General features: G+C 31.3%; 1 protein-coding gene across 1 annotated transcript in view; it reads left to right on the top strand.

Annotated features, from left to right (window-relative positions):
* LOC110998252 (interference hedgehog) overlaps window positions 1-7,164 on the top strand; it is a 76,807-nt gene extending 69,643 nt beyond the window's left edge. The window contains exons 16-17 of the mRNA XM_022266839.2: window positions 3,040-3,128; window positions 4,923-7,164. Coding sequence (XP_022122531.2) covers window positions 3,040-3,128; window positions 4,923-5,036 — 203 coding nt within the window. The 3' untranslated portion in view covers window positions 5,037-7,164. The remainder of the gene's footprint in view (window positions 1-3,039; window positions 3,129-4,922) is intronic.
* Window positions 7,165-12,899: the final 5,735 nt, after the last annotated feature.

The following is a 12,899-nucleotide window of genomic DNA, read 5'->3' as shown; positions in this document are numbered from 1 at the left end:
AGTAATTCCGAAATTAACTCAGGTATTTTAGCAGCCTTGTTTCACGTGCGTATAGACGCGTACTACATTATCATTTAACGCAACTCTTTTGCGCGTTAAAAGTTTCTTACGTAATAATATATGCCATCCTATTTTTAAATATCTTTAAAAAAATTGAACTTTATTCCTTATTGTACAAAAAACATCGGTCATTGATATATATGTGAAACATGTTATGTTTTTGTATAACAAAATGTTATTTAATAATTTTGAATGAGTAAATTTATTGATCTATTTGATAAAATTTGTATATAATTAAATTTAAATAAATATTTAAACAACCCATAACCGACGTGCATGCATAACCGATTTGCAGCTGATGACTCTATCTAACCCCTAGTTGCGTTTGATCCACAGCTTTTGGTCTGTATAAATAAATATTTAATGAAGCTACAAGTAAAACCTACAAGTTATATAAAATCAAGTAAGTAAACCAAAAGCACTATTTATAAGTAAGTAAGCTTCTAAAAATTTAAACAGCGATACGTCCGCGTATTTTTCGAAATAACTTGTTGAGTACATATCTAATGCTGGCTAAGCAAACCCCATCTGCGCGAGTAAATCACCTGAACAGGGCTATTTGTTTATGTAAAATATTAACTCGCTTAGCAAATGAATGGATAAGGGAACAGTATAAAGCGTAATAAATGCCAACTGTAAAAAATGCGAGCCGATAACTGAACGATTGAACGAATAAACGAATGAGTATTCGAGAACGAATGTTATGACCGACGATACAGATTCTCATTTCCCTTTGCGTTTTTGGATTCGGATTCAATGGGCTATAAAGTAAACAAGCACTCGTATTGAGTATGCTTATCGCTCGTAAAGCTTACAAAAATAGGTGCCATAAAGTGTCAAGTTGCCAGTAATAAGGTTAAGTTTTATTCGAGGTTGCCACTATCTGTCTTCTTTCCCTTTTATTCCAACTGAGATTGTGTTTAACGACCACCGAGCTTTTTCATTATACTAGTGCATTAGCTTCATGCTTAAAATAACCAAAAAGTTACAATGTTTTAAGCTTGTGGTTAAAATTACAGAATAAAATAATGCCAGCTACAGATTTTTCTATACCTACCATGCGTATTTCGACGGTAGTGTGAAATATGTAGTATTCCTTCTTTACTATGAGATATGCTATTGTTTAATTCTAAGTAGTTACTGATATTAGCGCATAACATACAAACATTATACTATACATTTTATTGTAATTAATGTCATAAATCTAATTAAATCTATGCTTATGTTCACATAGTATTTCATTTCTCAATGATAAGTATTGCAATACATTGAGGAAATAAAATATATATAATAAATCTATTTACTGTACTCAATTGCAACATTTAATACATATTATCAGCTAAAATTATTGCCAGAAATATCACACACAATAAATATTTTATTATCTACATGCCACTACAAGCGATACTAATAATACTAATATATATTAAATATATATTGTAATATGTAATGGCTTTGCAATGTAATATAATATAAAGGCCGACCTACAAAATTATGATGTCTCTCTTTTTATATGTAACATATATTTAAGGTAATGAAGTGTAAATAAATATATACCTGTTAATTAAATATATTTGGTTGATAAGCGTATAGCCGTCCAAATGTTACGATGAAACTTTCTGCGAATTTCAGTGCTTTAAGTGAAACCTTCAGCTTTATTTCAATGAGACTAAATCCTACGTTCAAAGAGCGGCATCCAGTCGCCTAATTGACATCGTCTACTGTCAGAGTTAAAGCCTGCTCTGGACAATAGCAGTCCTAAGCTTTTGGAGTTACTATATTTTATTTAGCAGTGTTGGCCTAGTGGCTTCAGCGTGCGACTCTCGTACCTGAGGTCGTAGGTTCGATCCCGGACTATGCACCAATGGACTTTCTTTCTATGAGCGCATTTAACATTTGCTCGAACGGTGAAGGAAAACATCGTGAGGAAACCGACATGTTTTAAACCCAAAAAGTAGACGACGTGTGTCAGGCACTGGAGGATCACCTACTTGCCTATTAGATTTGAAATGATCATGAAACAGATTCAGAAATCTGAGGCCAGGACCTAAAGAGGTTGTAGCGCCACTGATTTATTTATTTATATTTTATTTAAGTAGTAGATATCGCGATATATAAACCTAACTTAAAGACTTGCAGTTTTATCGTATTAGACATGTAGTACATAATTAAATATATTAAATGAAAGGGAAAAATGATATTATTTTTTAACCACAAAATTTTGTAAATACAAATATGTTCTTAAGATTTGACTCATTGGTTGTTTACGAATTTTACAAATACAAATAATATTATACAAATAATAGTAAATATTATTCCGGCCTACTTGAATATTATGAAATATAGCGAATCAAGTTGTTAAATGAGTGTTTAATTTCGTGTCCGAGATATAAACTATTCCTTATATTTTTATTGAGAATTGAATCAATTAAACATTTATAATAATAATAACTGTGTGTGATTTACCTCTTCACAATTTTGTATTTTACAAGTTTATATAACACGTATTGATGTCCAGAGGTGCCTGTGATATGACTATGGTCTTGTGGTAACATACCACCACTCGGCGTTATAGAAAAAATATGTATATAAATTATACATAAAGTTATAAATAAATAAACGTATGCATAAATATATACAAGAAAATATGACATCACAAATTTTACACAAATACATAGTACAGTACAGTTTTAAGCATGTATGTGTAAAAATAACGCCTATTAACTAAATTATTAAATAACATCTATTAAAAAAATGAAAAGAAACAGCAATTTTATACGATTTTTATTTTGTCTAAGTATATACTTAAGAAAATCAGGATCTCTCACGCGCGCGTTGCTCGATTACTATTAATAACCCATACAAAGCCTATGCAAGTAGAATAAATATACCAAGCTAGGCTAATAATTTCAGAGTCTACAACGTCGACTAGTTTAAAGTGGCATCGTAACAAGATCTAATAAAATATTTTATTTATAGAAGAGAAAGGTTCGGCTGAGGGCGGTGGCAATGGATACATGCCGGCCAAAGTGCCCATCACCATTACAGCTAACCCGATGCACACTGAGGTAAGCTATTATAAACTCTAACTTTCATATTAATGCGACCCAAATTGAACATTGATTTAGACTAAACGTAGCCTTGTGGATCCACTATATACTAGACTATTAGAAGGGTATTTAATTTTGATAGCAAATCAATTTATATTATATAGAAAAAATCTATCAAACGTTAAAGAAAATGTGAGGTAGTCACAATTCAGCAACGAGTGATGCCAACTCCTTTAGAATGTTCTAGGACCAACTTTAAATACTCCTAAATGTCAATTAAAAATCCACTTTGACACTTCAATCAATCAAAATATCTTTATTAATATAGGTAAACAAGTACACTTATGAACGTTATAAAATTAAATTAATTGTAAATTTACATTTACTACCAGTTCGCAAGTCAAGGGCGTAGAGCGAAAAAGAGGCTTAAAGCACCCTAAGTTGGAGTTTAGGCTGTTAAGTTCAAGGCTTAATATAAATTGTATTGATTATCGCATTAAAAAGAACTAATTAAATTTCTAGAATAAAATTCCCTCTAAATAAACGATCCAGAAAACCCCCGGGACAACTCGATTCCTAAAATTCCCTAAATTTGGTCTTGACATTATGCGATGTATTCCGCACCCATCAAAATCATCAAAATCAGATGACGTAATCGTAAGTTCTAAGAATTTATTGACACTACATATTATATTATAGTATTTATGTTAGATTCATCAAAACTTTATAAATAGCAAAGCGAAAGTCTTCATGCCTCAAATTGTTGCCTTTGTATTGTATTTTACAAACACGAATATTTCAAGTAGGTAATATTGTAAGGGGAAATTATTACCTTAAAGCACAATTTTCCCCTGAGTGTATTTGAGAAGTTAGTACAAATATTTGTTTATTTTTTGTTTGAATAATTGACGCTCGGATTACAAATTATATTTGATACCATTTGTATCAAATTAATATAAAAATTATATAAAACAAAGTAGGGTTTATTCGAACGACAACGGGGGAATGATTTTCATATTGATTTTTAAATGTCTACGAACATTTTAATTAAACATTAAAATTTTGCAAGATTGTCTAAAACATACAAAATGTTTATGGATTTTGTAACTGTCAAACATTAAATGTTCCCGTCAAACTCTCCCCACAAACTAAATAATGTATTTAAATAAAGATTTTAAATCGACAATTTATCCACAATGTTCGTGTTAGAAGAATGTCAGCAATGAAAAAGGATTGATATATTGGTTGTCAAATATTTATGCGTGCGTTCAAATATTTATTGTATATACCAAATATATCCACTTTTTACAACAAATTAATGCAATTCGCAGATAGTTTGGAATTTATTTATTTTAAATGCCTCCATAAAATCATATTCTAGTAGCTAATCTGTTGCTAACACGCCAATAGGCTGACACTGCTCTACTGATCTCATTTCTAAGGTCTAAGGGTCAATCCTCCGCTGTGCACCGATGGACTTTATTTCTATGTAGGCATTTAAAATTCGCTCGGAATACATCGTGATGAAACACGCATGCCTTAGACCCAAAAATTCGACAGCGTGTGTCAGGCACATGAACCTGTTAGATGAACAAATGATTATGAAACAGATGAATGGTTGAATCTGAATTGTATTGTACATATAAAATAATTTTGATTTATTGTTGTTGAGCTACTGATTTATTCATTTATAATCTGTTAATTGACTGTTAGTACGAATATTTTGTATATAACTTGCCCTTAGTATATTTTATTATGTAGGACATTTTTCATTTAGCATTTATACAATTTCCTCAAATCGAATCTTTTCAGGGCGAAGCTGGCGTGGAAATGTCGTTCCTTCACAATAACAATTGCGGGAATAACGGCAACGATGACACCCTCCCACATTCAAGGAAAAATGGACCTTCGAGACAATACGTATAAGGTTCAAATAAGACTGTATATGTTACCGACAGTGTATCAGACATTTTATGAAATGCCCAGGCGAACTTGGTAATGCAAAATTCCAATTACAGTAATACATTTTTGTATCAAATGTAAAACGAACAAATGTTGTTAGTAATAGAAAATTAATTGATTTCAATATAATTTCAATGTAAGACATTGGGACCAATGACAGATTGACACACACACACACAAAAATATTAGATGAGTAATTTCATATTTTACTCTTACGTCTAAATTAGAGAATTATGCTGGCGAGTTTATTTGTAATAAACGGAAAAGAGGCACACCTGATGTTAAGTGATACCGCCCATGGACCGCACTTGCTAGCCTCCTGTTAATGTTAGTATCCATTGGTGGTATTATTTAACAGGTTAGCCTCCTGCCCGTTTGCCCACATTGAAATATGACTATGTCTAGGTATTGCATAGAATACCAGATTATACACATTGACGGTAACTACTTAAGACTATTATGATAGAATTTCGAAATTAGGTGTTTAAAATGTGATAGCGATGTGCACGGTCTTTGACAGTACAAAAATATATTTATTATAGTTAAGGAGTGAATGTTTAGCGTAAATATCTATGGAGCGTACTTGGACTTGGCAGGCTCATTACGACTAACGCCCGAATCCAATAATTAATCCACAATCTCATAAAAAAATCTGAGTTCAGACGGTGACAGTCGATCGATCTCCTATATGCATCCCATTAACCAAACCCTGATATGATATGATTGAGATATGTTGTTGGATTTGGGCGTAAGTATAGTCTTAAGTGACTGTTAAATCTAATTGCACGATTCTGAGTACTGTTTATTATTAAATAGATTAGATACTAAGTTCAAATAAGTTTTATAGAGTCGTAATTTATGGTTAGTTAAGAATAGTAATATTTTATATAATTCATAAAACTATTTGTCTTTGTGTTTTGTCTATGAAATATATTATTTTTAAAATCGCAGATTAGAGTTACCATGGCAACAGATACGATGTTAACTTTAATCCTCGATATATTGTACGATGCGTTTAATGATAACAATTGTATGTGAAATTATACGAAATTTAAGACTCGTGCCTGAAAGCTTACGGATTGATTTACCAGGAGCACTTTTGGCAGAATTAAACACATTTAAATCCTGTGATTCTGTATATAAATTTATTTTCTAACGTAATGTCATTGTTGTGCAATGGTTTAAAATACAGATTAAAACATGAAAATATAGACATTTCACTATACTTGACTGTGATTATTGTAGTTCGATTTTCAAAATTAAAATTGTGAGACGAAACGATGACGTTTTGCTTGATTGAACACGACTTGGCGTTCGATTTTCAAAATTCTAATTATAAGACGGAGCAATGTCACTGCTTGAATGTAATTGGTCAAGCAACACGACCCACTGTTCGATTTTTAAAATTCAAAATTTAAGAAGAAACACTGACGCTTTACTTGATTGTGATTGGTCAAGTAAATTGACCTGAAATTCGTAATTCAAAATTAACGAACTCACTTAAATGTGATCTCTTATCCAACTACATATAGGTGACACGTCGTTCCGTTTCACCAATCGTTTAATCTCTTTATATATATTTAGTTTTATATAGCCATTCTAGATCTGACATTAGTCATAAGCGACATTCCTGGTAAATGCATAGTAAATGGTGGAATGTGATTTATTGACGCTCATTTCAATAAGCGATTTCTCGACAGCTGCGGTCGGGTGAAATTTTTATTTGAAAACTTAACGTTTAAAATATTTTTACAAAATAACTTTTCAGATTATATTATGTTGTTATAGTTATCACATTTTCTACGATTTAGGGATAATTTATTTGGTGGATAGATAGGGCAGTGCAGCGTACTGGGGGAAAATAGAGGAAGCCTATGTCCAGTAATGGATCAAATAAAGATGATCCTTTAGCTTGAAAAAAAAATATTGGACTGTAAAGTTGTATTTTGTAAAAATTCTAATTGTTAGTTATCTAACAATATATCCGTTAGACTATAAACTATAGTTTATATTTTACAATACAAATATATTTATTTTTGTGTGGTTTAGTAATCTATAACAATGGGTTCATAATATTAAAAAAAAAAAAGCAATATGTGCAATTCACACATTGTAGAAGTGAAACCTTCAAAAACAAAGTTTTTATAATTAATCAAATATAAATTAATCATTTTCCACTATCTAAATGTGTGTGTTCTTTAAAAACAGTATATTTTAATGATACATTTTAATTTATAAGTTTAATATAAATCTTTAATTTGGCAAAAACTAAAACAGCGAAAGTTTGAAATTCGATCAAATGAAAAAGCGGCAGTAAAGAGAGGTTGTATAATGCCTCCTATCTCATTTTCTCCCACGTTAAATCATATGAATTAATGTTTCTGTCTCTTTTTACTGTCGCTTTTCCGTTGCACCCGGTTTGAAATCACAACGATTCTAAAGAAGTTTCAAATGTTGGTTACATTATACCACGTAACCTTCACGGTACGACGAAAATAAACTTGTAATAGAGATAGACAAAACATAACAAAGTCATTGTTACACGGGATTCAAACCCCATAAGCTTCCGCTTAGTTTACACTAGTTTCACTACATTACCTACGGGAGTTCAGAGTCGAGACTTAGTTAAATGTCTACGCTGTATCTATGCTTAAATCCTAGATTATGTGATAACTTTCTCAACGAACGATAAGTTGTTGAAATGAAATATAGCTATAATCGGCTACGTACTTAATTAGCATAAATGCATTTATTGTGTGGACAAATGGGTTGTGAATGAAACATTGCATTGAATCAATTGCTATTTTGAACATATATATATATGTTGTATTACAAATACTAACGTGCAAAAATATTGTATGAATCTCAAACAATATAAATACACTGTTAACGTCATATTCCATAAGTTGATTTAACGTCGTAACTTTCTAAAACGCTTAATAACTCCCTTTAGCGTCGCTATTGTGTTTAATAAATATTCTTCACTCAAATTCCGGCAACGCATCCACTAAAATGAGTACCCATGAACTGCGGTAACTGCCTTTTGATGCCTTTAATGTACAACAAAATAAATTTTCAAGGTAATAAGCATTTTCATTAAATTTCTATTTATTTACACAATTTGTCCAAAGCTCAAACCACGTAACTCATTGTAAAACTAGGACGACCCTGTAATAAGATTATTAGCTCGTACGGACGACATTCGAATATATTTAAAGTCGGGAAATAAATTACAATGGCCTTTTACATTTTCTCCTACAAACTGTGATAACTTCGAAACTCACTTATTCTTTACAATTGAAATATAAATTCTACATAATCAATTCTATATTAATATTACATAAGTCATAGAGTTTTTTTTTAATTTTATGGCAATCTAACTTTATGCCAGTTTCGAGAAAGAACATGAGAAAAGCAAAGAAATATATCAAAAGAAACAAAGGGATAAGCTAGGCAAAACATAATTATTAATTGATTATGAAAGAATCATTATCATACAATAAAGGACAATGCAAAAGGCAGGAGATTTTAGTAGAGAGTCGTAGAGAGTTTCTTTTGTTTCTAGATGTACTAAGTGTTTCAATCATGTGATTTTAAATGTATCAAAACTTTAGAAGAATTCAAAAGCAGACGTGTGTTAACAACTGGCATAGAGGTGACCTTGGACTTCTGTGAAGCCCTTTAGGGATTTGTTTTTACCTTGACCTTTGCCTACTTTTTACATTGAACAGCGGTCAAGAGATATGATTGTGTAATATGGCAAGTGTATACAAGTACTGACTGATATATATTATCTTATTATGTCCACAATTTGTACATGGAAAATAAACAATTACGATAATAGATGTGTTTTAATTAAACCGGAAGCAATTTATTGGGTAATTAGGTACAAGGTATTATAGCATTCGTAGCCAATTAATAGCGAGGCTGTCGAACAAATTCTTCTTTAGGGGATTGTTGGATTTAAGTGCGAGCGTGGCGTTGCGCCAAATCGGCTTTTGTGCAGGTGTCCAGCCACTCGACAAAGATTGAGGGTCGATTTGATCTAAATTAATTTTGGGCGAGCTGTTCTACAAATTAACGAGCTTTGTAAGGAAAGAGGTATTGTATTATAACATTTGCTCAGACTTTAGAAACGGAAGTTTTGAAAATTCATCATTAACTAAGAACATAATTCTTTGCACTAGTCTGACCCACGACTACTTTAAAATCGTAAAACTATTTACAAATATTAGTGATATATACACTTTTTTGATAGAACTGGTTTCAAACGGGCAGAAGGATCATTTGATGTTATATGATGCCGTTGCCCATGGACTCAATGCCGGAGGGCTCGCGAGTGTGTTGCCGGCCTCATAAGGAACTGGAACGATCTTTTCTTAAAGAACTCATAGTCGAATTGGTTCATAAATACCTCAGTGGGCAGCTGGTTCCAAACGTGTTGCCACATATCTACGCAACGCTAAAGGATCAAGCCACACGGCATATTGGTCGTCGACAGTATTCAGCGTATTTAAGAAAAGAAAGCAGCAGAAGACAGCTTATGATTAATAATTTTTTTTTATTTGTTTATTTATCAAGTCCTTAATGTTGAATTAGCTTCCAACTATTAGTGTAGTATAAAGTGTACTTCAACGCTAACATAGGCTTTGTTATGAGTCTGAAGTGTGTCAATTTTTAATTAGCAACAATTCTTCATAGATGACTCGAACTATTTCCTAGATATTAAAATTGATAACTATTAGGGCTCCACAAGTCTATCTGGTTATTTGTATTATTTTCTTTGAATTTTTTTATTTGAGTCTGTATCAAATACAGAAAAGGTAAGCAGAGGCAGACATATTTTTATACCAGCTGTCTGGTTTATCAGGCATCATTTGTATGCTTATTATGAAGGACTGGGGGCCTTATCGTTTCCAGGCAACCACTATTTAAATGTAGTCTTCAATTGAGTATCGTATTTAATTAATAATAAACTGTTAAACTATAACTTAAGATGTTAATACATACATAATATGAATTGATATTTTTTCATTACTATTAAATGCGGGGTTTTATGTATGCGCCTATATTGGCTGTATTTAATGTTTGTAAAACAGATACAACATAAAAAGCAAAACAATTGCTGATTGTCATAAAAAACAGAACAAGCCTTGTGATATTTTTGTAAATACACAAAGGGAAATTATTCCGCAGCATATCATTTGCATAGAAATGTGGGACAGAGCTCGCAAGTAGAAGACAAGTGCCTATCGATGCAATCAAATACCAAATCGGAGGATTACTGTAGCCTTTGTGTTACGTTGTTTATACTCAGCGAAGCAAATTGTTAAATCAGAACCGATATCAAAGGATTAACGTACCCGTTACGCTACGAACGTTACGTTCAGCTACGAATGCTACGAGATTTGCTACGTTATCGAAAACATACGTTCTTTAGTAGTTTGAGTGTATTTTAATTACAGATATTGACTGTTCATATATATACCTGTTTCGACGAGACAGTCTTTACTCAGGGATAGTAGTATAATACTATTATAAAAAATTGTGAAAGAATTAAAAAAAATATTAATATTAATAGTAAAGTTAGAAACTATGTTGAATTATTTATCGATTGCTGTTTCAGTCACAATTTGTTACGTGATAATAACTTAATACAGGGCGAAAAAGCCTAAAAAATAATATGTTTTAGAAATTGTAATTGTGAGTTAGGAAATCTAAAGAAAAACTACAACTGCCTATATAGTTTGGTAATCGAAAGTATTTTTTAGTGGCTTTTCCATATAATATAATCGATTGAGTTTTTTTCAGTATAAATAATTTTGTATACAAATATTGCTCTAACTGGTTTGATCGTTAAGTAATTTATATGCAAATTATACATTGCTAATACAACGTGCAGTATATGACATATTGTAGTAATTCAATTATTTTGTAGTATATAACATAATATGTATTGTAGTTATTCAATTTATATTCATGAGTTTGTGTAAAACACTGTATTTATACTGTATACGTTCCCAACTTTAAATTATTGCCAACCACCAAAATTATTAGTTTTATTTAATTTAAAGGTACAATTTTATGAAAGAACACACAGCTCCTGAAATTAATTTTCGTTTTGAAATGGAGTACACATTCCATGGACGATAAATTAAAAGACAATACTGGACTGTGCGTCACCTACAAAACTAGAGCTACAACGCTGCTACGAACTTTAAGATATATCAAGCAGTCTAGAGCTCAACTTATAATAGCCGAGAATTTATACTCATAAATTATAAGCGTAGTCAGTTCATAAATCTTGTGCAATAGTCGACAGCCCCCTCGATGCAAGTGTGACTAATAGTTTTGAGCTTTTTTCAATTATTTAATAATTTAATTTGACTTTTAACTGTTTACCTTAATAAATATATAAAAATTTAAAATTATTACATTTCTTTGTCATGTAACTTAGCAAAAACGTTATCGCCTCGTGCAAAATCATAATTCATAATGGATGCTTTTTATGCCACGTTTCTGTATGATTCTATGAAAGTATAGTATATAAGTAAATAATAAATACGACAACTGCTCCGTCCAATGAAAACATTCTACGGGAAAAATTGGATGTCTTTTGTTTTTAGAAATAAATCACATATACAAATCCTTCAGAAATTTGTTTTTATCTAGTATGAGGTCCGATCTCTTCGAACTGTTTTGTATTAAGTTTATTTTAGTATATTAATGTACTTGCTTGTATACCGTCTTAGTTGTTTGCTTAATAATATGTATATTAGATTACTAATAAATAAATAATTATAACAATTAAAACTGTGTTTAACTTTTTATAACTTATACTCTGTATTTAATTACGAACAGTTCCAAGTTTCAACATATGCACATATTGAGAAATGGCTAACTACGTTTTTCTAGGGGGACAAATATATACGAATATAATATGCACAAGTATTTGAAGTGGGTATATCTTTTATCAAACAATATTGTAAAATATACTTCATAAAACGTGGATTGAAGATACTTCCGGGCTCTGTGTATAAAAAGCATATATTATGTCGACGCATTTTTACGTGAAAATAACACATGGCACACATGGCTATAACAATATATTACAAATGATTAACAGATGCACGGAAGCCATATATAATCTTAATCAGATTTCTAAGCTAAGCTAAGCCACGAAATCAAGGTACATATAAAGACGTCTAGTTAATTATTGGCAATGATTGCGGTTGTCAAATCTATTAATTAGAACCAGTTAAGCTAATTGTCAGCTGTCAGCAAATATTAGTTATACGGCCACAGATACCGTGCAAGTCCTATTGGAATAAATTAATTGCATGATTCCTGAAATATGCAGATGTTTCAAATAAAATAGTATGTCCCCATGTAGTGTAAGAGCCCACGATGGTAAATGGAGATTATATATATACTATAACTAGCTGCCCCCGCGAACTTCGGTTCCCCTTTGTATAGTTTTGCACTTAGTAACATATTTTGCGATTCTTTAATAATTCAAAAAAATAGGGGTTCGTAGAACATAACGAGTTGTTTTTTTTGTATACTGTATCAAAAAAATATATTAATAATATAAATTAAGGGGTATCCTATATTTAACATTTAATGATAAAAATGAATGAAAATAAATGTTGTAAGATTCGCAGACCTAACCGATATGTACACAAAATTTCACGAAAATCGATAGAGCCAGTTCGGAGGAGTTTAATTACAAAAAACTTATGCCCTCCTTATTTGTAATAATGTACGTACGTACCTGATTGTTTACAAGATTGGGATGATTCCACGGTTGGGTTGAAAATGGGAAAA

The sequence above is a fragment of the Pieris rapae genome, chromosome 19, assembly GCF_905147795.1.
Source record: "Pieris rapae chromosome 19, ilPieRapa1.1, whole genome shotgun sequence".
Lineage (NCBI taxonomy): Eukaryota > Metazoa > Arthropoda > Insecta > Lepidoptera > Pieridae > Pieris > Pieris rapae.
The sequence above is the reverse complement of the archived record's forward strand: the minus strand, read 5'-3'. Positions and strand labels throughout refer to the sequence as shown.